Here is a 27,685-nt window from a genome sequence, read left to right on the forward strand (position 1 = left end):
TTTTATCTAGTATGTCCACACTTACATAAAATATAAATTCACTATTTTAAGTGATAACATACAGTAAATTTCAATTCTTGAGTCTTAGGTTTATTCAAACAAAAATAGGAAAGCAAAACTTTCTAGCATTTTACTACTTTTAGTTAAACACAAAAATTCTCCATCCACGTCCACTTTTTAATAACTTTTTAAAAAGTACATTTCCTTCATTTCAGAAAAAAGGAGTCCAGCTCAGTCTCTAGTTTCAGTACCACATACAAAAAAAAAATATTTATTATTTATACATTCTTAACAAGATGACTATATACAAATGGAAATGTCACAAATAAACAAATGAAGTTAATCTTAAAATATATTTTATGATACACATAAATAATATTGAATCGCATTACATATTAGGTGAAAATAACATTATCATGAACATAAAAAAGAAATCACTTTCCATAGATAAACCAGGTATTTCCAGAGTTACCTGTTAGGATGAGGCAACTTGAAGATAATCAGAAGGACTCTGGTTGGAAATCAATATAATCTAAAACAAGGCAAATATCCTGCTTTTGAGTCCTGCAGGAGCTTCTAGGCTTCTTTTTAAAACTGACACTTCATAAGAAGACCATTCTTTTAGACATCAGATTGTCTCTAAAACAATGAAGTCTAGAGGATTCTTTTTTTTTTTTTTTCCAGATAATGCAACTTGACTACAATGCAGTTTAAATTTAGATGCCAGTCGCTTATCTAAAAGGTAAAACTGTGACTGACTTTCAGCTGCATCTTTTCAGCAAGGTATTTTACTCATGCCCACCTCGGTATGTTTGGTAATTCCAGCCCCCTGAATGTTTGGTATTCTTGTTAAGAGTAAAGATAATACCCAGTTAGCCTAAGGATAATAGAGGACTTGCCAGTCTGTCCATGGAGAATTTTGAGCATTACTTTGCAAACATATGAGATGAATCCAATTGTGAGGTAATTTGAACATTCCTTGGCATTGCCTTTCTTTGGGATTGGAATGAAAACTGACCTTCTCCAGTGCTGTAGCCACTGCTGAGTTTTAAAAATTGGCTGGCATATTGAGTGCAGCACTTTAACAGCATCATCTTTTATGGTTGAAATAGCTCAACTGAATTTCATCACCTCCACTAGCTTTGTATGTAGTGATGATTCCTAAGGCCCACTTGACTTCGCATCCCAGGATGTCTGGCTCTAGGTGAGTTATCACACCATCGTGGTTATCTGGGTCATGAAGATCTTTTTCGCATAGTTCTTCTGTGTATTCTTGCCACCTCTTCTTAATATCTTCTGCTTCCGTTCTAGGTCCATACCATTTCTGTCCTTTATTGTGCCCATCTTTGCAGGAAATATTCCTTTGGTATCTCTAAATTTTCTTGAAGAGATCTCTAGTCTTTCCCATTCTATTGTTTTCCTCTATTTCTTTGCACTAATCACTGAGGAAGGCTTTCCTATCTCTCCTTGCTCTCCTTTGGAACTCTGCATTCAGATGGGTAAATTTTATCTTTTCTCCTTTGTTTTTCGCTTCTCTTCTTTTCTCAGCTATTTGTAAGGCCTCCTCAGACAACAATTTTCCCTTTTTCCATTTCTTTTTCTTAGGGATGGCCTTGATCACTGCCTCCTGTACAATGTCACAAACCTCCATCCATAGTTCTTCAGGTACTCTATCAGATCTAATCCCTTGAATCTATTTCTCACCTCCACTGTATAATCGTAAGGGATTTAAGTCATACCTGAATGGTCTAGTGGTTTTCCCTACTTTCTTCAATTTAAGTCTGAATTTGGCAATAAGGAGTTCATGATCTGAGCCACAGTCAGCTCCCAGTCTTGTTTTTGCTGACTGTATAGAGCTTCTGCATCTTTGGCTGCAAAGAATATAATCAGATTTCGGCACTGACCATCTAGTGATGTCCACGTGTAGAGTCTTCTCTTGTGTTGTTGGAAGAGGGTGTTTGCTATGACCAGTGTGTTCTCTTGGCAAAACTCTGTTAGACTTTGCCCTGCTGCATTCTGTACTCCAAGGCCAAATTTGCCTGTTATTCCAGGTATCTCTTGACTTCCTACTTTTGCATTCCAGTCTCCTATAATGAAAAGGACATCTTTTTTGGGTGTTAGTTCTAGACGGTCTTGTCGGTTTTCATAGAAACATTCACCTTCAGCTTCTTCAGCATTACTGGTTGGGGCATAGACCTGGGTTACTGTGATACTGAATGGTTTGCCTTGGAAGTGAACAGAGATCATTCTGTCATTTTTGAGATTGCACCCAAGTACTGTATTTCAGACTCTTTTGTTGACTCTGAGGGCTACTTCATTTCTTCAAAAGTGAGAAGAAATTTGTGCTACAGTAATAGATATAATGGTCATCTGAGTTAAATTCACCCATTCCAGCCCATTTTAGTTCAATCATTCCTAAAATGTCGATGGTTCACTCTTGCCATCTCCTGTTTGACCACTCCCAATTTGCCTTGATTCATGGACCTAACATTCCAGGTTCCTATGCAACACTGTTCTTTAGAGCATTGAACTTTACTTCCATCACCAGTCACATCCACAGCTGGGTGATGTTTTTGCTTTGACTCTGTCTCTTCTCTGGAGTTATTTCTCCACTGATCTCCCATAGCATATTGGGCACCTACCGACCTAGGGAGTTCACTTTCAGTGTCTGATCTTTTTGTCTTTTCATACTGTTCATGGGGTTCTCAAGGCAAGAATACTAAAATGTTTGCCATTCCCTTCTCCAGCGGACCACATTTTATTAGAACTCTCTATCAGGACCCTTCCATCTTGGGTGGCCCTACACAGCATGGCTCATGGTTTCATTCAATTAGCCAAGCTGTGGTCCATGTGATCAATCTGATTAGTTTTCTGCGATTGTGGTTTTCATTCTGTTAAGGCTAAAAGGCTTATGGAAGCTTCCTGATGGGAGGCAGTGACTGAGGGGAAAATTGGGTCTTGTTCCGATGGGCAGGGCCATGCTGCGTAAATCTTTAATCCAAGTTTCTGTTGATGGGCAGGGGCTGTGTTGGCCAAACTATGGTGGAAATAATGAAGATAATGAGACCTCCTTCAAAAGGTCCCATGCATGCACTGGCGCACTCAGTGCCCCTGACCCTGCACCAGGCCATGGCCAAGCCACGCCTCCACCAGAGACTCCTGGACTCTCACGGGCAAGTCTGGGTCAGGCTCTTGTGGGGTCACTGCTCCTTTCTCCTGGGTCCTGGAGTGCACTAAGTTTTGTTTGTGTCCTCCAAGAGTCTGTTTCCCCAGTCCTGTGTAAGTTCTGGTGGCACTATGGTGGGGTTAATGGCGACCTCCTCCAAGAGGGCTTATGCCATACCCAGGTCTGCTGCACCCAGGCCCCTGCCCCTGGGGCAGGCCACTGCTGACCCATACCTCCACAGGAGACAGTCAAACACTCAAAGGCAGGTCTGGCTCAGTGTCTGTGGAGTTTCCTAGTGCACATAAGATTTTGTATGAGCCCTCCAATCATCTCTGGTGGATATGGGGTTTGATTCTAAATGCGATTTCACCTCCCCTTGTTGAGGCTTCTCCTTTGCCCTTGGACGTGAGGTATATTTTTTTGGTGGGATCCAACATTCTCCTCGGAGAAGGCAATGGCAACCTGCTCCAGTACTCTTGCCTGCAAAATCCCATGGACAGAGGAGCCTGGTAGGCTGCAGTCCATGGGGTCACTAGGAGTTGGACACGACTGAGCAACTTCATTTTCATTTTTCACTTTCATGCATTGGAGAAGGAAATGGCAACCCACTCCAGTGTTCTTGCCTGGAAAATCCCAGGGACGAGGGAGCCTGGTGGGCTGCCGTCTATGGGGTCACACAGAGTTGGACACAACTGAAGCGACTTAGCAGCAGCAACAACATTCTCCTGTCAATGGTTGTTCAGCAGCGAGTTGTAATTTTGGAGTTCTTGCAGGAGAAGATGAATACACGTCCTTCTATTCCATCTTCTCATCTCAGGTGTGAAAGTGAAAGTCACTTAGTCGTGTCTGACTCTGAGACCCCGTGGACTATATAGTCCACAGAATTCTCCAGGCCAGAATGCTGGAATGGGTAGCCTTTCCCTTCTCCAGGGGATCTTCCCAACCCAAGGATTGAACCCAGGTCTCCTGCATTGCAGACAGATTCTTTACCATCTGAGCCACAAGGGAAGCCAAATTTGAATTACAGAAACAAATTAATATAAAGTCTCAACAAATCAGGAATTTAGATAAAATATTTCTCTGAAGAATTCAAAATTAACCTCTTGAGAATTCAAAATATTTTCCTTTAGGTTTATAAATACTAAAAATTCCACAAATTTCCTGTTTCAAGTAATCCAAGAAAGAAGAAATCTGAACAGAGCAGGGACAAATGCAAGCTGTAGAGTTAAACTAGCTGGGTTCAAATCCCACATATATGCTGTGTGATCTTGGCCAAGTTATGAAATCTGTATAGGACTGGCTTTTTCCTCATCTGGAAAATGGGGATATTGGTATCTACCTTACAGGGTTATTACAAAGATTAAATAAACTAATACACATAAAAACATCTAGAAGAGTGCCTTCCATTTAAAACCATTCAACAAATACTAGCTATTATTATCACCATCACTATATTATAAATGAATATAGATTCACAATGAGAAAAAAAAACATGAAAGCAGCTACCAAAAAGCAGGCAACAAATAAATGAACAAATTGTTGGGTGAATGAAAGAACATATTTTTAATGTACATGTGACATTCACAAGTTAAATTAACAGTGGATTTTTATTATTTTTTCTCAAAAGTATTATCTGCTCACACACCTAAGAAAGTGTGTAAGCAGTGAACCAAAACGATGACCACAAATCTCAGAACAGCAGTTTCCTACAGTGAGGGAAGGAGAAGACCTGGTGGAAGAGGAACACACAGGGTGCTCGCAACACTGGCATCATCCTGTTACTCGGCTCATGCGGGAAACACACAGGTGCTTATATTTCTTTGCTATTCTGTACACAAGCGTACAGAACCTTTCTGTTTGTATGTTATGATCTAAAATTTTGTTTAAAAAGTTAAAGATTAAGATATACAACAATATATAGTATTCACAGGAATGAAGTAAATGAGTAATTCTAAAGTTAACAAACTACCAGCATGTCACTCAGAAAATAAATATGCATCCTAAGTAAATATAAAATCATGTGTCAATCTTTTAAAAACTTTAGAAGCAAATATATACAAATAAAACTTTCAGTGTGAGGTTTCCTTTACTTGAAAGGCAGACTACCTCAAACTTCGCCTCCTCAGGTAATACCAAAGACACAGCACCTGCAGAAGACACCACACTAAACAAGAAGAAACCTACCAGCTTACTTTTGGCAACTACAATACAATAAAAGTTTGCCAAGCTCTTAGAACAGAGACTTTGGAATTGCACTTTCTTATACAATTATCCCTTGCTTTTCAAAAGTTAGCTTTAGGCCATTTTTCTTTTACAGAAGTTCTACATTAATACCTGTTCCCCTAATCAAAAGAAATCTGAAGAGAATTTTTACTTCTACATAAAAAGGTGAAAATAGCATTCACCATTTGTCTCACAGTGAAGCATTTCACAGGCAGCCCCAGCATGGAGAGGGGGCTCCAGCAAGCTCCTTCCCCAGGAACTACATCATTCAGAATCTCAGTATCAAGCCACCATAGCTGTGAACTGTGTCTCTGAGCATCTGAGCTTTATCTCCATTTATTCTGCACATCCATTAACAAGGTCTGCAGTTAGGTAACTGCTTCTTCATTTTATACCATTTCGGACTACCAGCGGTTTCATACCAATGCTGTAGTGGAAGAAACCTGAAACATCTCTACCAATGTCCACGGGTACCTCAAAACACATCCTTTCCTCCAAATATCTTCCTTTTTTGTCTCTATCTTCTGTAATGATTATCACTATCTACCAAGTAACTCAAGACCAAACTGGGTCAACTATTTGAATTTTATTTTTAAATAAACCAATGCGAAGGCAGTGAGAATTTTAAGCACAGAATTAAACCAGTCTGATTGCAGTATGGATCATAGGAGGGCAAGAGTGGAAAGAGAAAGCCAGTGAAAAAGCTGCTAGAATCTAGAGATGATAAAAGAATGGATGAGAGCATTAATGGTGGAACTTAAGAAAAGATAGATTCAAGAGAGATTCTATAGATAAGATGTGATGAAATGTTCTGAAGGGTTGGATGTTAGGAGAGAAAGTGTGATGGATGATTCTCAGATTTCTGGCTTGCACAACTAAAAGAGAGCAGGTAAATATTCTAATAAGAAAACCATGAAAATGGGTTTCCCAGGTGGCACACTGGTAAAGAATCTGCCCGCCAATGCAGGGGACACAAGAGATGTGGGTTCAATCCCCGGGTTGGGATGGTCTCCTGGAGTAGGAAATGGCAACCCACTCCAGTATTCTTGACTGCAAAGTTCCACGGACAGAGCCTGGAGGTCTACAATCCATACAGTCACAAAGAGTCAGACACGACTGAGCATGCAAGAGCAACAGAACCATGAAAACAGGGGAAAAGTAGTAGGTGGATGTGTGTGTGTATGCTAGTCACTCAACCACATCCAACTCGTAATCCCATTGACTGTGGACATGAGGGTATCAAGGATTCAATTTTGACATTCAATGCTGAGATATTTATGAGACACAGAAGTGAAAGTGTCAATTGTGCATGGCATATATTTAATTCTACATTTTAAAGAGTAAGTATGGACCAAAAATACAAATATGGGCTTCAACAACATATAGAAGGTACCCAAATCCATGAAAAAGAATCAGATTACTTCAGGAAGAGTTCAGGGAAAGAAGTGAATCCAAGATCTGACCAATGAGAACACCAACATTTAGAAATCCATTTTGAAAAGAGGAAGCAGAAAATTACTGCTCTTGCCTTCTGTTTTCATCTAACAAAACTTAACAATCCTTCAAGATCAACTCCTCTACAAAGTCTTCTCACCTGGACCTCTTTTAGCTGTCTGTTTATATTACTATCTCTAACATGCTATATTCAAATCATTTATTTAAGTGCATAAATACTACTTATTGCTTTCTTGAGAAAGGCACTGCTCTTCTTTGCATTCATAATATCTAATTCATCACCTAACACAAAGAAATCATGTACTAAAATATGAAAAATTAACAAAATATGGTGACCCTATTTCGACTAAGTTTTCAATATGAAAGAGTCAGAATAATAAGCAAACATAGTACAGTTAAATTTCTGAAATCATCTGATTGTTAATACAATGAATGAAACATAATAAAATAAGACTGTGTCCATAATTTCTAGAAAAAGATATTTCTACTTTTGTTTGCAACAACAAGCTCTTTTTTTTAATAAAAGGATCTATTTAACCTCCAAAATGTACTTAAATACAGAAAAGGAAATGTTCAGGCTCTTCGACAACATGAAATTTGATGTATCAAAATTTTTAATATGTGGTACATATTAAAAACTAATTCTAGTTAATAATACAAAATATAGTATTTTCAATCAGCACAAAGAAAGGACTAAAAATGTTAAGAATCTATGAAAGTTCTAACATGACATTAAATTATTCCCCAAAGTAACAAAAGATAACTCTCATGTTACAGAGTGCAATTAGTCCAGGACCAATTGATGCTAAAGAAGTCCGATTTCTGTTGGTCAAGCAAAGGCAAACATAAAGGAAAGAAACCAGTACCTTTGCCAGTGGTATTCTCCATTGTATACAGGTAATCCATGTAAAATGCCCCGAACCTTTGCATTCCAGCTATCTCAGTATATGTCTCCTGCCAACAAAGCAAAGTGAACAGAACACACATTGTACAGAACAGACTACTGGGTTAAAAACCTGACAGGTCAAGAATCAGACATACATCCTTATGGAGAACATGTACCAACTCAAAAGATTACCAAAACATAAAGAAGAACAGCGGTTACCCAAAGAATTCACTTCTAAAAAAGGCAGTATTACCTCTATTGTAGACCACACAAAAGGACATCTATAATTCTACTAGACAATTTCACCACTTTGTCAACAATGTCTGGTTAATGAATACCTACAATGGAGCAGGGCAGTATGGTCTTAACCTTTATCACCATCACAAAACTGTCTAATATATACTCTCAAATAGAGTCAATCGTTAATATTTCAGTACACTTACATGAAACAGTTCAAACACTAAAAAATACTAAAATATCTTTAAATGTATGTTAATTATGCAGGTCAAAATTAAATACTTTACTTTCAACTATAAAATTAAGTCTGTAGAAACTGTAATTACTACATTAATTCTTGGTACATTTTTTGAATTTTAAATTTATTTCATAAAAAGTACATTAATATAATCTTATATGAAAAATTCAAATAAGACTAAGACTAACAGTAAAATGTGAAATTATTCACGTCTTTTCATTAATCCCATACTTCAAAAGTAACTGAAATGAAAAGAAATAATTACACATCTTTCCTCCATGACTATTTTAACAGTAGGGAATGGATAAATAAACTAATAGATACAGAAGCTGTATAAAAATATTCTAGATGTTTGAATAAACAACTAGCATTCAGAACAGATTACTGGGAAAGAAACATGGCAAGCACAAGGATTCCACCCCAGCACAACCTAGAATTCAGCTCAAAAATACATGTGCTGACCTTATGAGTAGCTGCATCCAAGATAAATTCTGCACGAGTACCATTATTTTCTGGGCTTCGGTAATCAAACAATGAATTTGTGAGGTATGTCAAACCTTTTATACTCAAATTTTCACCACAAACGAAGAAACAGGCTTCCTGAAAATAAATGCAAAATTTTTGAACAGGAGGAAAATTGTTAAAGAAAATAAAACATTGGTTTTGTAACATCAATTCAGTAGTCAACAGAAATGATTACAACTTGAAGTCCTGTAAAAAGGCAAGGAATGCTGTCTCCATCTTCACTGCCTATTTTGGCAAAGAACATTTTAACAAACCAAAGAGGAACTCCAAGTAGCTGCCATAGACAAGAAAGAAGAAACATTTATGAATTGGAAAGAATTTGGAACTACTGTCCAGGTGTTAAGTACTACCAACTTTCTCAATTCCCCTGAGCTCTATAATTTCTTACAGGGGAAAACAGTAAAGTTCCCCTCTGAAGCCACAGATATATGCAGCCTCACAGATTTTTTTGGTATAGTTAAACACTTCAATAAGCACCTCATTATCCCTGCATTCTATCCAAAAAAAAAAAATGGAGAAACGGGGAGATTTTGACTTACGGTTTCACTTCTATTCATATTCTCTTCAAAATCTTTAACACCCATAATTCCTTTAAGGCACGTGGCTCTGCAACCTACAAAACCAATCTGGCAATCAAAGAAAGGCTCTCCCATCATAAGGGCCTATAGAAGGAAAAGAAGGATTATGAACTTGAATTTCAACAAAAATGTTACAGGCTTTCCTTGTAGAATTTCTAAATCAGCTGAGACATCTTTAGGATTATGACCTTTTCAAATTTATTCTCCTCAGATTACAAACCTGATTAAAAAAAGAAGCATCTAATTTGTCTCTGTATCCTGAAACCTTTGTATCCTCAATGATTGGCACTTGAAGAAAATTAATCCACACATAGCTATGAGCACACACAAGTCAAATGAAAAAATGAAAGAATAAACTAATGTTGCATATTCCAGTAAAATCTTCAGTAAAGAATATTTTTTTCAGTCAATAGTACTGATCACCAAAATAGAAATACAAAGCTATAAATATAATTTTAAATATACAATTTATGATTTAAAAAACCTGTATTTATTAAATATTAACCTTAAAGACCATTCCAAAGATTTCTGGAAGTACATTCAATGTTGATGGATTACCTCAACGGTAGTTCCTTCTTGTTCCCAACATAATACTTCTTTAGATTTTACTTTTTGAGGGCTGTAATAACTACTCTCGGCTTGCATTTCAGTAAGCTATGAAACAATATAAGAAGATTAAGTAAGTCAAATTAGTATTAAATGGCAATAAACTGTCATTATTATGATGAATTGATGGAAATAAGGCCAATTTTAAGATTCGGGAAATTTAATTATTAAGCAGGAAAACAGGTGCAACAAAAACAGCTGTAACAGATTATCCATGGTATAAAGGTTGAATATGCTAGTCTACTAAGATCATACAGAGAATATAAATACTTTACTTTTATTTAACTCCTTTTTGTTAATATTGCTTAAAAAGGCAAAAGCTATGTAGCTATAATAGTTCCATACTCATAAAATGGTTCATATATTCTGTGAAATATTTATGCATATTTTAACCTCATTCTATCTTTACTAATTTATTCAATCAGCTTTAGTTCAATCATTTCTAAGATTTCTACCAATCTGCACTTTTAAAGAAAGCTGGGAAGAAACACAGATTCAACAAAACTTTTTTAGTTCTAGGAGGGAAACAGATCCAAGCACTTTACTTTCAAAGTATGTAATCTCATGGTATGTGCCGCGGACTCACTCAAGCATGCAAATATTTACTGAGTGCCTGCTCCATAACAAGGATTAACCTAGATGCTAACAAAACTATATATATATATATATATATATATATATATATATATATATATATATACATACATGCTCACTTCCCTGAAACTCACAGCATATTATTTCTACATACTAAAAAATTACATAATTGAAATTATTGTTAAAAGAAATTTTTCTAAACACCATGTGGTACCCTGCTTTGGATCATGTTACAAAAAAAGTCATGAAATTAAAGTCTGTAACTTACTGGTAATACACCAACACTGGCTTCCTAGTTTTGACAAATGCACTGTGATAGTGTAAGATATTAATAATACAGAAAACTGGGCAAGGAATGTATGTGAACTCTCTGTACTAAGCATCTCAGAATTTTCCTGTAAATCTAAAACTATTCCAAAATAAAGATATTACTTAAAAAAACAAACATATTCTGCTCACGTTTACTAATAATTGATGCTTACTAATGACTAATAAAGTCGCCTTTATTCTTATGAAATGGATATATTCTTCTAACTTAAATGCAAAATCAAAGATAACATTTTTTAAAAGTACCTTTATGTCATATCGAACTTATTGAACTGAAAAGCTACAATTCTAAGCATGATAACCTCTTGAAAACCTTAGGAATCAATAAATTATTGTCAAATTTTACAACAATAAGTTTTTATATAAGGCTTTATTTCTTGGATGCTCCTAGAACTGGTATACATGATGCTGCTGTTTCAAAGTACAGTTCTATAATCTAAAATGCTTAAGCAAAATTGAATATTTTAGTTGATTGCCATTCAGCTGTCTACAGTTATTGTAGCAAAAAAGCAATTAATTGATTAAAAGAACTCAAACATTACAAGAACAATTTTCAACATTATTTTTTAAATGCTACGTTTAATTTGGCATGATTTTTGTTGGATTGATATCAACTGTTCAGAATGCTAATGCAGAAACATGACCTTATTTTCTGACCAAACTATGAACCACAGATTAATTCCATACATTCTTCAAACCCAAGCTGAACAATGAATTCTAATGTTTTCCTCCTAAATATCAACGTATTTCCCTTAGAGAAACAAAAGTGCTTTAAAGATATATTGACTAATGACAAATAACACCCAAAAAGTCTATAAAAGTTTTGTATATGAAATGTCTATTCTGACTGACTCGATTTAATACAATTCTTCTCATCAGTGAAGTTAATAGAAACATTACCAGAATGATTTCAAATTTAAAAGTAAACATGTAAAAGTCACCAGAAAAGACAGTACTTTACTAGCCAATCCTTGGCTTCACTCATAAACTTAAAATAAAAATAACTGCACTTGGATCATCTAAAATTGGCAAGACATCTAGCAACAATTTGCAACAGTTGTTTTTTTGTTATATTTTTGAAGAGTCTGTTCTATCATTTTTATTTTTTTCAGATTGGCCCATATCCTTTTAATTTAAACAAAGCTAAATCAGTGAATTTCAGATGCAAAATTTGTTTCATAAAATTCAGAAATAATAAACAATAGTGTTAAAATAGTAGAGGTAACGTTTATATTATTTATCATTTCTTTCCCAAACTATCCCCCTTCCAAAAAAAAAACTTTTAAATTAATTAAGCCATGACTAAACTTCTGTTGAAAATTTCTCTACATTTTTGACCTTTGTCAAATGAGAAAATATGGAATAGTTTTAATTAGAAAAATCTTCAAACACTACTTATTTTAAAATATTTTTAATCTACCATCTGCTAATTATAAATTATACAGCTTTACTACTAATTGAAAAAGCTTATATCAAGCAGTTAAACAGTCTAAAGTAAATTTAAAACATCAAAGCAGAAATGGTTTTTCATTGCTATGTTTCCAGTATCTAACAGTTGCCTGGAACAGTACATGTATTATTACTTCTACAGGCTGGACACATGAGTTTATCTTTTTCAGAAAAGTGCATCCATAGAAAAAATAAATCCACAAAGACAAATAAAATCAAAGAAAAATAATCTAAAAGAGCATCCCAAAATTTAGAAAAATGCTAAGTTAGATAAGCAGATGGGTAGATGGACAGATGCTGCTGCTGCTGCTGCTGCTGCTGCTGCTAAGATGACTATGTACCAATGCTGACAATGAACTAGACAATTTCCGAGAGCTAGAGATACAACTAGTCTTTTTTCAAGTTACTACTTACTAAGTTTTGCGTACTATCAAAAGAGAATAGCCACTATTTTCTGAAAAGACTAGTATTCCTTCATCTGTCTAATGGACATTTAAGTTGTTTCAACTTTCTTGCCATTGTAAACAGTGCTTTTATGAAGATTCACGTACAACTACTTGTTTGAGTTCAAACAAAGATTTTTCTTATTAAAACTATTCCATATTTTCTAATTTGACAAAAGTTAAAAAGAACTCAATTCTTTTTACTATATAGCTAGGAGTATAATTGTTTGGTCATTGATAATTCTTCATTTAACCTTTTGAGGAACTGCCAATTTTCCATGGTGACTGCACCCTGTTACATTTCCAACAGTCTTCCCATTTGTTTTAAAATAACTCCAACTAAGATTCCACCAGTGTCAAATCACCGTTCTGGTCAAAATCACCAATAATTTCCACACTGACAAATCTAATGAATTCATTCTCACAGATGACTTACTCAGGCCATTATAAAACATTTATGACACTTAGCTTCCAGACAGGCACTCTATTGGTTTTCCATCTAGATCATTAGTCACTAATTTTCCGAATCCCTCACTGACTTCTCAAAAGCTAAACTCCTGAGATTCATCACAAGCCGAATCCTCTCACGTGCATATGCTCAGTGGTTTGCAACTCTGTGGGACCCTATGGACTGGAACCCATTAAGCACCTCTGTCCATGGGATTTCAGATGAGGGGACATGTAATTTTATGAAGCAAGGATAGTTAGACTCCATCTCACATCTACTAAATGTAAAATAAGCTAGATTCTTACTAGAAGTCACAATTTAAGCATTAAAGTTGAAAGTAAACATTAAAAAAAGAAAAAGAAAACCTACTTTGAACGTCACAGTTGCCTTTGTACAATAAAATCCTATAGAAACAATAGGATCCTTCAAAGTCTGTGTTTTTTGTTGATGTGTAGTTGATGTAGGATCATTCCCAAGGTAGTCTTCCTCGGCATCATCATAATTCACAATGGCAGGGACAAATGACCAGGCCCATGATACCCATCCCTGTGGCTGGTCGTCCTCTTGCTGTGAATACAGCTCTTGGCCTTTGTACTGAGCAGAATACTGCATATCTATTCGTGTTTCATCTTCAGCACCTATCAAAGTCGTAGTAAATAAAGAGAATTAAAACAAAAGAACAATTAGGAATTTAAATAATATAAAAATGTTTCTCATACGTGATTCTTTCTACATATAAAACATGAAATTATATACTGGTTATTATTATTTGAAACCAATAATTTAGCATTACCACTTTCAAGTTTCTATGCATTATACTGGATCAATCTCCTTTAATATAGTGTTACACGGTGAGTAGTTTATTATATACTTTTGATAAATTTTGATAAATACAAAGAATAAATTCACTCTTTAGGACTTCATTCACTAATTTAAACAACAACAACAACAACATAATACTTACCTCCCAAAAATAAAGCTAAGGTGCTGAAAAAATGACTGCTCTCAGAAACATCACAAAAAGCAAAGAACAGTTCTTGATTTCCTGATACACCCAAAAGATAAAGAGAATGGCAAGTGTTCCTAGGCAGAATGTACTCCTCTCCCAAAAAAAGGATTATCCCAAGGATGAAAGTAAATGTTATGATGAAATTATTCTTAATATGATATTAAGAAAAATAAAAATCAATGATTTTCTTATTAGTGAATAACAGACACCTAGAGCCAGTCATCCTGGAATGTAAAGTCAAGTGGGCCTTAGGAAGCATCACTACAAACAAAGCTAGTGGATATGATGGAATTCCAGTTGAGCTATTTCAAGTCCTAAAAGATGGTGCTGTGAAACTGTTGCATTCAATATGTCAGCAAATTTGGAAAACTCAGCAGTGGCCACAGGACTAGAAAATATCAGTTTTCATTCCAATCCCAAAGAAAGACAAGGCCAAAGAATGTTCAAATTGCCACACAATTGCACTCATCTCACATGCCAGCAAAGTAATGCTCAAAATTCTCCAAGCCAGGCTCAACAGACGTGAACTGTGAACTTCCAGATGTTCAAGCTGGATTCAGAAAAGGCAGTGGAACCAGAGACAAAACTGCTAACATCCACTGGATCATCAAAAAAAAGAGTCCCAGAAAAACATCCACTTTGCTTTATTGACTATACCAAAGCCTTTGTGTGGATCATAACAAACTGTGGAAAATTCTTCAAGAGATGCGAACACCAGATCACCTGACCTGCCTCCTGAGAAACCTGTTTGCAAGTCAAGAAGCTGCAGTTAGAACTGGACATGTAACAACAGACTGGTTCCAAATTGGGAAAGGAGGTCATCAAGGCTGTGTATTTTCACCCTACTTATTCAACTTATATGCAGAATACATCATGTGAAATGCTGGGCTGGATGAAGCACAAGCTGGAATCAAAATTGTCAAGAAAAATATCAATAACCTCAGATATGCAGATGACACCACCATTACGGCAGAAAGCAAAGAGGAACTAAAGAGGCCCTGGATGAAAGTGAAAGAGGAGAATGGAAAAGTTGGTTTCAAACACAACATTCAAAAAACTAAGATCATGGCATCTGGTCCCATCAATTCATGGCAAATAGATGGGGAAACAGTGGAAACAGTGAGAGATTTTATTTTGGGGGGCTTCAAAATCACTGCAGATAGTGACTGCAGCCATGAAATTAAAAGACGCTTGCTCCTTGTAAGAAAAGCTATGACCAATCTAGACAACATATTAAAAAGCAGAGACATTACTTTGCTGACAATGGTCCCTGTATTCAGAGCTATAGTTTTTCCACTAGTGATGTATGAATGTGAGAGCTGGACCATAAAGAAGGCCGAAAGCCAAAGTATTGAACTGTGGTACTGAAGAAGACCCTTTAGAGTCCCTTGGACTGCAAAGAGATAAACCAGTCCATCCTAAAGGAAATCAGTCCTGAATATTCATTGGAAGGACTGATGCTGAAGCTCCAATACTTTGGCCACCTGATGGCCTACTTGTTGGAAAAGACTCTGATGCTGGGAAAGATTGAGGGCAGGAGAAGGGGGCGACAAGGATGAGATGGTTGGATGGCATCACTGACTCAATGGATATGAGTTCGAGCAAGCTCCAAGAGTTGGTGATGGACAGGGAAACCTGGTGCTTTGCTACAGTCCAGGGTGGTCACAAAGAGTTGGACACACTGAGCAACTGAACTGAATTAGTGAATAACATCTTTCTTATTCTACAGATGAAAAAATCAGAGCAAAGAACTTTTATTTGGTTATAAATTGGCAAACTAAGGATTTAAATTCCAACTACTGTAACTTATTCCATCTTTTTAAAGAAAAAAATCCATCAAGGTCCTTTAACATTATTCTAACAATACAAACAAAAGAGGCAGATCATCATGGAATTTAGGGGAGAAATTATTTTTAAACAAATTCATGGTATAAGCAGCCGCCAGCAGATTCACTCATATCTACTCTTCACTGATAAATCTATAAACACACATACTCAATTAAACATCATCCTCATTCAGACTCACTTCTAGGTTTTCTGGCAAGAAAAACAACTTTTTTAATCCTCATGACAAGACATTTTTGGAATATCATAGACTTTTAAGTCACAACATATGCCTATAGACCTCTTTCAGCTGGGACAAAACTTGATAAATAATAACTAGAGTACCTAAAATACAGTACCAAGAGACATTAGTCATTTTACTTCAACATAAAATAGAAAACTTACAAATCCAGAAAATGTTTTATATCATCTTCATATCTTGCTATTTAACCATAAATACCATATAAATTTCTACTGAGGAATAAATAAAGCTTACTATTAACTGTCCCTAATAAGATCTCAAATAGGGCATCATCACTGAATATCATCTTGGTAATAAAACAAAAAGTCAGGCCAACTCAACCCAAGACCAGTCTGGGTCCACAGAGCTGAACTCTGGACCTCTCCTATCAAAACCATTCAACAGAAGGAGTATCCCACTGCTTGCTCTTCTGAGGCAAAAGAAATATCACTCAGAATTCTAAGACATCAGTCACTATAATTCACACTTATTATTAATTAATAATGAGAGGTTTTTTATGAAAGATGCTTTTGAAGTTCCAAATCCTTGCTTACTCCTTTGTCAAAAGAATGAACTAGGGGGGGAAAAAAGAATGAATTAGGACCTGGAGAAGAAAAAAGCATCTCTTTGATCTCTGGTCAGAATTTCTTAAAATATTCTTTGCCTTTGAAACAGTGCATCTTAACATAGGACCCATTGGCAGAATTCAGGAATTTCATAACTTTCAATGAAAATATATATATTCAGTACTTAACTAAAATGAAGCATTCATCTAATTATGAATGCAGGTAACAAATCACAGTTACACCACTAGTACCTTCAATTCTAAAACCTAAAGAAATCATAAATATATCAAATAACAGTGGTGAAGCTATCTCAAAACACTTTACACATGTCAGTACTTTGAAACTATAATAGGTATTAGACTTTCTGCTATACTTCACTGTTCAACATGTTAATACTGAAGCACATATTTAAAAACAACAAAAAGACAAAATACATGAAATAACAGTTTTCAGACACTGGACTTCAGGCAACGAAGGACAGTACGTTCTGAGAGAAGAGAAACAAGAGAAATGCGTTTGACTGGCCCAGCGTACTGTCTGGAATGAGTTTCTAAGCTACAATAAGAAAGAGGGAATCCAACTAGAGCTCAGAGTCTCACAGATGAGAAAACAGAGTACTGAGTGTAGGCAGACTAAGGTGTCTAGAGTTTGCAGAACAGAGCACCAAACAAGGGGACCTGCTCAGAGAGAGTGAGCTCCTGAGCCTACAGAGGGCCCCACTCCAGTCTCCACCTGAGTATTCATCAGTTTCATGTAAGGAAACTAAGGCCTTTAAAAGAACAACCAGAAAGGGGCAAAGAAAATACTCCCCAAGGCTTACAACCGTGAATAGTCTGTGTTCCTACCACCAAGAAAGAGAAAAGCTCTAATTCACAGAAGACCAGGTACAGTACTCAAAGGGGTAATTATCTCAATAATGGAATAAAATTGGGCTTAAGCTAATGGCTGCTAAAGGTTTTAGACTCCATCTAAATTCAATTGCTTCCAAATAACTTAAAATGTTTTCTAGAATACAATAATATCCAACACACAACAAAATAAAATTCACAATGTCTAGCATCCAAATATCAGATGTGCAAAGAAGCAGGAGGATATCACAATGAGGAAATATAAAAGTTAGTCCACAGAAAAAGACCTGGTAATAACATATTTCATAGCATTAATAAATGAAAACATTAAAACAGCTATCTAAATAAAATGAAATTCAAAAAAAGCACATTATTTTTAATAATCCCAACTGAACCTCTAGAGATGAAAAATACAGTATCTGAGATGAAACATAAAGTACATGGAATTAACAGCAGATTAGCTACAGAAGACTAGTCATCTTGAACAGAAATACAAATTATCAAAAGTGAAACCAAAAAAAAGGAAGGAAAAAGAAAAACATGAAAAGAACATCAGAGAGCTCCGTGGAACTTCAAGCAGCACAATATATGTGTTATTCAAGTCCCCAAAGGAGGAGAAAGGGGAATTGAAACAGATATTTGAAATAATACCCCCAATTTTTCTAAGTATATCTGAAAACTATAAACTCAAAGATACAAAAACCTTAATGTACTCCAAGCACAAATAACAGGAAGAAAGGACACGAAGACATTAAAATCAAGGTGCTTAAAACTTTCCAAGGAAAGGTTCATTGGCTTTACCAGTGTGTCAAAAGAATCTGTAACATGCACAAAAGAAGGTTAAGAATTTCTGCTTTAGACAGCTGGAAGAAAAAAACAATTCAGATGTGTTTGGAAGCAAGCAACCTTTTTCTTTACAAAAAAAAAAAGAGCAAACCTAATCTTCTTAGAACACATAAAGGAATAGTCATAAAATTTTGAAAACTGCATTCAATCAAAATTTAAAACTGCTCAAGAAACACCTATTAGAAAATGAATTAGGCAAGTCAGAGACCAGCAAAAAAATATTCCCTAGGGGTATTTGACATGTATTGTCATTCTTGAATTCAAAATATATAAAGAACCACCTTTATACATAGCCAACTCACTTCGCTGGACAGCAGAAACTAATGTTAACACTGTAAATCAACTATACTTCAATAAAAAAGATTAAGGGAAAAGTCACCAATCAGTAAGGAAACAAAAAAGTTTTAAAAATAGGCAAATATTTAACAAATGGCACAAAGTCAGATATATTGTCAAAAATCACACCAAAAAAGTTCAAAATAATTGATCAGGGAAGTGCAAATTAAAACCACAATGAGCAACCACAACATATACATCAGAATGGCAAAACGTGAAAAAGGACTGACAACAACAAATGTTGCCAAGGATGTGGAGCAACTGGCATACATTGTTGACGGGAATGTGAAGTGAAGTCGCTCAGTTGTGTCTGACTCTTGGCGACCCCATGGACTGTAGCCTACCAGGCTCCTCTGTCCATGATATTTTCCAGGCAAGGGTACTGGAGTGGGTTGCCATTTCCTTCTTCAGGGATCTTCCTGACTCAGGGATCGAACCCAGGTCTCCTGCATTGCAGGCAGACGCTTTACCCTCTGAGCCACCAGGGATGGGAATGTAAAATGGCACAATTACTTTGGGGGAAAAGCCTGGTAATTTATTTTTTTTTAAAGTATGTAATAATTCTTCTGTTAGGTATTAAACCAAGAAAAAGAACAGCTACATGTCTTCAAGAGACTTTCAGAAGAATGTCCAGGTCATCTTCACTTGTGATAACCAAAACTGGAAATAACTCAAGCATTCATCAACAGGGTAATGTCTAAATAAACTATGTTACATTCATATGGCACAGTCATTCGATGTACTTAGCAATAAAAAGGAAACAAACACTGATATATATAACAATACAGATGAACCCCTAAATACTATGCTTTTAGAGCAGTGAAAATACTATGAATGATACCACAATGATGGATACATTTGTCCAAACCCACAGAATATACATCAGCAAGAGTGAACTTTAACTAAACTACTGACTCTGAGTGATAATGATGTAGGTTCATCAGTTGTGATAAGTACAGGGATGCTGATAATGGGGGAGGTTATGCATGTATGAGAGCAGGGGTATATGGGAAATCTTTGTACCTACCCTTCAATTTTGTTGCAAATCTAAAATTGCTCAAAAAATTAAGTCTTAAAAAGTTTTTAAAAATAAAAAGTAAAAAAAAAAAAAATATTATGCTTAAGGAAAGAATCCTTTCACAGAAGAATTTATACTGTATGTTTTCTATTTACATGAAATTCCAGAATCAGCAAAAACTAATGTATGGCTTCTTTCTTTTTAGAGATTCGTAACAGGGTTTTCTTGAGTGGAAGGGAGGGTGGGCAGGCAGTTGGAGCAAGGGAAGTGACTGAATAGTGGCATGAGATAACTTTTTGAGATATTAATGACACATATTTTGATGAGTGTCCCATATCACACAGGCATACACATTTCTCAAAACTTCTTAAATAGCATACTTAAATTAACATTTATGCATTTCACCTTATGAATTTAACCTTTAAAAAAAAGAGAAAGAACTGTCAATAAACATAAACTCTAGATAGGGATATACTGCTGAAATCTAGTGGTGAAGTACACTGATGTCCATAACTTAACCATGAAATGCAGCAAAAACTGGTTGAATTGATGGAGGGAAAGTGGTGTTAGATGAACAGATACATGATAAGCAAATGTGATAAATATTCACTGTAGAATCCAGATGATGAGTAGATCCTACACATCTACTCAACCACATAGTGCCTGTTGATTGTATAATACTTTCAATTTTCCATATATTAATACTTGAAATTTACCATAATAGCATGGTGGAGAAAAAGAACTGACCAGCTTCTATATGCTAGGTTTTGTTCAACTAGTTTTTGTTCTACCAGTTCTGTCATATAACCCTAGGAACAGAACTGATGGATAATATAGTAACTCTATGTACAACTTTTTGACAAACCAGATTGTGTACCATTCCCACCATCTGTGCTTAAAGGTTCCAATTTTCCCACATGCTGCCAACACTTATTATGAGTCGTTTTTAATTTTAACTACACTGGTTAGTAGCTATAAAGCACTATCTCATTGTGGTTTTGACTTGTATTACCCTTCATGACTAATGATACTGAGCATATTTTCACATGCTTGTTGGCCACCTCGATATTCTTTCTGGAAACAGCTCTATAAAGGCCTTTTGCCCACTTTTTAATGGGGTTATTTGTTCCCAAGTTTTAAATGCCCTTTAGCTAAAGGCTCTAACTATGGAAGTCAATCATCACCTTTTCCAAATTTTTCCTGAGACTCAGACCAACACAAGTCAAAGCCTACCACTCCTTTCACCATTTTTCTACTTCCAATCGTTAATACCTCTAATATTAGTAAGTCAAACATCTGCCATCCACTTAACTGTTTAAGTGCTTAACTAACTGTTCACATGTCTGTCCACTCCAAGGTACATTAAGATTTTAAATCTGTCTCTGTACTTTCCCACATTTCTTTATCTCTGCATTCTCCTACATTCCCAGCAATAATGTCTTACACACAAATAGGCTTTAGTAAAAGTATAATGAACTGAATAAGTGAAATTAACCCACTAAGTATCTTTCAATGAAGTAATGCTCCAATTAATTAACTAGGTATCCTCCAAAACATACAGTTAATTAGGTATAATTATAGTTTATTATAGACTATCCTGGTCGCTCAGTAAAGAATCCACCTGCACTGCAGGAGACCTGGGTTCGATCCCTGAGTTAGGAAGAACACTGGGAGGGCATGGCAACCCACTCCAGTATTGTTGCCTGGAGAATCCCCATGGACAGAGGAGCATAGAGGGCTGCAGTCCATGGGGTCACAAAGAGTCGGACACAACTGAGCGTCTAAGCACAGCACACATAGTTAATTATAATTACATATGATAATTAAGTATAAATAACTTAGCTAAAATAACTCAGTGAGACTTTATAGAAAAGTTATCAATATAGCTGCTCCTGAACAAGGTGGTTACGAGTACAAGATGAAAATCCAGGTATAACTTTATAGACAACTCACCATCATATTTACAGTTCTGTATCTGAGGATTCAACCAACCATGGATCATGCAGTTTTACTGAAAAAAATCTGTGTGTAATTGGATCTTGCACAGTTCAAACCCATGTGTTCAAGGGTCAACTGTACTATAACTTACTAGGAAATCTTAAGGTTGGACTATCCTTTTATATAATGTATATTCTGAACACTTATACCTACTAGAAATAGTCAAGTTATTTTTAGCATGTAGAAAAAAGAAAGTGAGAATAATAAGCAAAATGTAGAAAAGAAAAAGATCAGTGTTAAGCAAATCATCCCATCACATTGGAATAATATAAACCATAATCTAATGTTGTAGCTTTTCAAGTTTCACAATGGTGAAAACACTTGTAAGAACAACAGTTATAAAAACTTTGTTGTATTTACCTGTAACATTTCCCAACATATCTTTATTGTGACAAGCAGAATCTTCTGTTTCTCCATCTTTAAAATTTCCTATTTCTCCATAGTAAAGAGCAATCCCAAGTTGCATTATACGGATAAACATAGGCAACTGTTGATCAGTGATAGAAAGTTTCAAACTCTCTACTAAGGTATGAATCTGTATTTTGGAGAAAACAAAAGCATCAACAAAAGTATATTCAAAGAGAATACCATTTAAACATAAGTACAGAAATGTTAAGCCTTAAAATGGAGTACCATAGGAAAAAGTGTAATGTCTCAATGTTTCTAATATTTAAGGCAAAATGACAGTTCTAAAATCTTAGAAATTTAAACAAATTTTGCTATGATGATCACTATCTTTAGACAGAAGCAATGTTAATCCCAACTAAGTGGAAATAGAAACATGAGAAGATACAGTCACAATGGATTTCAAGATTACTTTTCCAAAAATCTTTTAACAAAATACCCATCCTATAATATTAAGAGTATAACAGTACTCCAACAAAAACCATAAAGATCTCTGTCACAAATAAGAATAAAGGTTCATAATGTCATTTTTTAAGTCGTTAATCCACCCTTTCCAGCTTTATTAACCAAAAAGAATGCAAACATATCCTAAAAACATACGTTAAGTGAGCAAACTACTAACACTCTAACTATGAAAGTATGCATATGGTAAAATAATTTTCAGATATAGAAAACAAAGTGAAAACATGACCAGGAAAATTTCTCAAACAAACTTTAAATAAAAGAATTAAACATGGTATAAAATTTACAACATGAATCAATTATAAGAAGACTAATTATTATCAGTAGGGCACAAAGTCAACAAAGTTCTCCTTATAGAACAATACATCAATAAAATATAAAGACAAGCTCAATATAATAATTTCTTATTGCTACATAAATATGGAATAAAACCAATTAAGCCATAAAGTAAGTCTTTTGGAAGGTTTATTTTAACTAACTGGTATTTGAGTGTCTATGAAACTTGAAAAAGTAATGGCAATCAGCATATCTTTAGGGATAAAGGCACAAAAAAACTGTACTTGAAGGGAAGCAAGTTATACAGGGAGGTATAAAATACCATACTCAAATATGAGTACAAGTTTTAAAAACTGACAAAAACCATACACCAAATAGACTATGAAGAGGTAAGAAAATTGAGAAGGGTTGTGCAGGTGTGCAATGCAGGCGAAGCTCTTCTGAAATCTGGCATTTATCTGCCACATTCTTTTAAATACCATATGGCACCAACAGCACCAGTGATAGCTGTCTTAGCGAAACCAACCCCAATCCTGTATGCACATATGTATGCACTTAAAATCTTATAAACATACATACCTTTAAAATATATATTTTATATATTATACATATAAATATCTTTAAAATCAATAAAGCTAACCAATAATAGGAAAATTGACAAAGACCCTGAATGAATTTTTCAAAAAAAATAATGGCCACTGAACATATTTTCAAATATCTAAGTTTGCTAATATTCAAATTAATACTAAATTGCATTATTTTTGCTAAACAAGTTGGCTTTTATAAGTATGATCATATTTAAGGATAGTAGAGTATAATACAGGCATCTCCCTTAATGTTCATGAGCATACACACTGGTTAAACATTTCTGGAAGCAATTTTATAGTTCAGATGACAGGCCTTAAAAGTTTAAACCCATTAATAAGATATTTGCAATTACAGAAATCATTCCTAAGGAATCAACCAGAGATGTAGTCGAAGATTTATGTGTAGACTTTCATTCCTCTGAAAAACTGTTACGAAAAAGTAAATTTTCACTAACGGGAAATATTCAATAACACATCTGTATGCTCTGTATCTCATAGATGATATAATCTCTAAGACATTTATTACTCACGAAAGGTAGAAAATTACAAAAAGTCTACCCAAATACAAATAAATTCAAAAGTCACCTAATGAAACATATATGAGAACCTTAGACAAATAATGAGCATCTCAAACATTTTTGGAAATTCCCTGTCTTTGATATGATCAATGAGTTTAACCATGTCCATTTAATACTTATTTCCTAGGACTAAGCGCTGAAACAATGATGGCTCTAACTCAAAACACCAAATCTTATATCACAGTACTATTAATAAAAAACTGAAAATTTAATTTCAGTTAAGCATAAATAGTACCCCTCTCCTCTAATTTACCCACATCCTAAAATGTACAATTAAATCTGTATTAAAGATCAATAAAAAAATTTTTATATGGTAAGGTGTCCCCATATCCATTACTTGCTTTCAAAATATATCTTGAATTTACTCTTAACATTCCCCAACTTCACTGGTAGAGTCAAGGTCAAAGAAGGAATGTTTAAGTCCATTTTCCTGGGATAGGGATACAATTAGAATGGAATCAACACTATTCCATGCTTATATTTGTCTAAGAAGCTAATTCAAAAACAGAAGGAAAGAGTAACATAATTTAAAGAAAACAATGTGTCCTGTACAAAGTGTAAGGAAAAAAATATACTCAAGAGTGAGCACTACCAAACAAAAGTAGGTGGAATTCATGTATAAATACAAAGCTACATAAAATGACATGTCTTATGTTTTAAAAGCACAATGTAAAAATAATAAATAAGTTAAATAACCACGTCAAAACAAGCACAGTGGTCAATACCAGTGTTCAGACTTAGGACTGGCTTTTTCATTACAATACAAAAGCTTATAATTCAATAATAAAAATTTATTCCATGTGAAAACTTAGTTAACAAGATCACAAGTCACTATGTCAATTCTTTTTCAAAGACCGATAAATGGATAAGAGATATAGAATATTTTTATGCAATAAAACAACACAAAATTTACACTTAGAGAATAACTATATACACTAAAAATATTTGCCAATACCTGGAGAACAAATTTTCATGTGGATCAAAAGATATTACTGAAACATTCACATATTCTTAAGATTTTAACCACATTTTGAAACCACAGACAGCTAAAATTCCCTAAACCAATAAACTGATATGCAAATTAAGTCTTATAAAGTTATCTAAGGAAAATAAGGGTCAGAAACTATTATTATCAAATGAAAAATTTATAAGAATTGAAATAAAGACTAATATTCAGTCCACCATGGGTATAAATACACTTTTTGATATGATCTCCTCTATCTAATTGAAGAGAAAAACACTAACAATCACCTGGAAAAACTAAAATGGAATCTAAGTCACAGGGTAAAAAAGTTGTCCCCAAAATATCTCTATTAGAACACTAAATGAAAAAAAGTTATAATACATAACAAATAACATAAAAGTTATAAACAAAACTTTTTTACATTATATATTTGAGGTTAATTTCCTCATTGCTTTTTAACAATGATTAGTATGTATAACAATCAATAAACAAAGTAGAAACATGCAACTTGATTACTAGAAAAAGAAACACCTACTTTTATAACAGATGGCATCTTAGAATTTAGGTTATCATATGTAAAATGCAGGCGAGTTCTGAAGGAACACTTGTACAATAAAGGATCCTGGTAGAATTCTATTTTACCACTGGCATTTCGTTTATCAAGACAAACTGTACAGTCAGAAAAATTGATAACCTTTCTCAACACCAGATCAGTTGCTAAAAGAAAAAAGAAGAGAAAAACATTTTAAGTAAAAAGTAAACTTAGAAGGAAAGAAAAGGCAATTCTTTATTAGTACAACAGTAATAAAAATAATAATAGCAGAAATAAGATTAATAAAGCATTTAATATAGGACTGTCAGCACCTAAGAACAGAACTTCACATTTAAGGTATCACTGAAAGCTTCCAACAATATTATTAAATAGGCACAATAATCCCCATTTAATGTATGAAGAATCAAATAGAAACCAAAGAAATGAAGCAGCTGTCCCCAATTTGCTGGACTCTCAACTACAAATTTAAGACAAAGTTTATAAAAATTTTTCTACATTTCACTATCTGCAATGGAATATTAAACAACAAATAAAATTCTTGAAAAACTACATTATAAAAACATTTGAGTAATAGTCGCTTATTTAACATTTATTTCTCCACTGAAAAACTTGCTGCTGTTCTCAAAGCTTGCACTCTTCAATATGGTAGCCACCATCAATACAGTGTTATTTAAATTTACCTATGAATTAATTAAAATTATATGGAAATAAAATTTCAGGTCCTTGACTGCATTAGCCACATTGCATGTACTCAAAAGCCACATACAGTTAGTGGCTAGGGTACTGGACAGTAAAAAGTAAAACATTTCCATCATCACAGAAAATTCTAGTGGCCAACATGTTTTTAAATAATGACTAATGAAGAAATTACCAAATTACCAGTTATAAAGTTTGTTTTCAACGGAATAAAAATGGAAACAATTGCTGGTAAAGTATCAAACTAGAGAACAAAACCTGTAGAAAATTTATTCCTAACTAACAATAATTCCTCGGTAAATATCAGGCCCAAATCTACCTAGTCAGTGATTTTAAGTTGGCAACTATCCATACACTATGGCCATGGCAATCTTCAAAACAATAAACTATACTTTAGTCCATTCTATTACTGAGAACATCCTGGCAACCTCTAATTAATTCAGCATTTAATTTTGTTTTCTTCTTTTGGATTTTGGTTTTTAAGATGTATAAAGAATATGTACATGTATGAAAATAGTAAGGTTTTATTAAGGAAATAAATTTTAAATTTTTTACCTGAAAAAAATACAAACCACATTATTTCATATTATACAGTATATAAATGATTTAGTTACTATTATATACATGTACACAAATTAAAGAAATTATCAAAATAGGAAAGAAATTATCATAAGAAGAAATGAAAGAAACCCTCTAGATGCTTTCTTCCCTCTCTTTATAATAATCATAATTCACTGAGTATTTGCTATTAGACACTACACTAAATCTTTTGCAGTCATTCTCTCTTATAATATTTATATGGCTCTGTTTAAAAGCTGTGGAATGAAGGCACAATAAGGGTAAATAATTTGTCTTGTCAGACAGTTTATAAAGAGCAGAGCTATAATTCAAACTCTGAAAACCTTACTCCAGAGCACATGTTCTTCTCCATTACACTATAAAAATCACTTTATGCTAAAGTAATCATATTTCAAGGATATTCTAGAAAACGTTTTTGTGAAAGTGAAAAGGATTAAGTTTTGAAAAATACTTTCCTAAACACTAATAAAAATGATCTTAAAAACATACAAAATGAATTCTATGTCTGGTATTTTTAGATTATGTGCTACAATCCAACCTATAAAATGAGGGTAATAATTATGCTCACCTAATAAGCACTGTAGAAAAAGACTCTGCATTAGTTTCAAAATGTGAACATTTGCATATCCTAACAAACCCACTCGTAAGTTCTATGTATGTCCTAAAGAAATGCTTACATGCATGTATAATGTTTTCAAGATTCATTCATGTTTTACCATATATG

At 34.4% G+C, this 27,685-nt stretch overlaps 1 protein-coding gene across 1 annotated transcript in view; it reads right to left on the minus strand.

Annotated features, from left to right (window-relative positions):
• Positions 1-27,685, minus strand: part of VPS13B (vacuolar protein sorting 13 homolog B) — a 775,227-nt gene that overhangs the window by 688,509 nt on the left and 59,033 nt on the right. Inside the window, exons 5-11 of the mRNA XM_052651420.1 lie at positions 25,669-25,850; positions 22,222-22,396; positions 13,545-13,813; positions 9,867-9,962; positions 9,270-9,392; positions 8,668-8,805; positions 7,711-7,798 (exon numbers count right to left, since the gene is read on the minus strand). Coding sequence (XP_052507380.1) covers positions 7,711-7,798; positions 8,668-8,805; positions 9,270-9,392; positions 9,867-9,962; positions 13,545-13,813; positions 22,222-22,396; positions 25,669-25,850 — 1,071 coding nt within the window. The remainder of the gene's footprint in view (positions 1-7,710; positions 7,799-8,667; positions 8,806-9,269; positions 9,393-9,866; positions 9,963-13,544; positions 13,814-22,221; positions 22,397-25,668; positions 25,851-27,685) is intronic.

This window comes from Budorcas taxicolor, chromosome 14 (assembly GCF_023091745.1).
Source record: "Budorcas taxicolor isolate Tak-1 chromosome 14, Takin1.1, whole genome shotgun sequence".
Lineage (NCBI taxonomy): Eukaryota > Metazoa > Chordata > Mammalia > Artiodactyla > Bovidae > Budorcas > Budorcas taxicolor.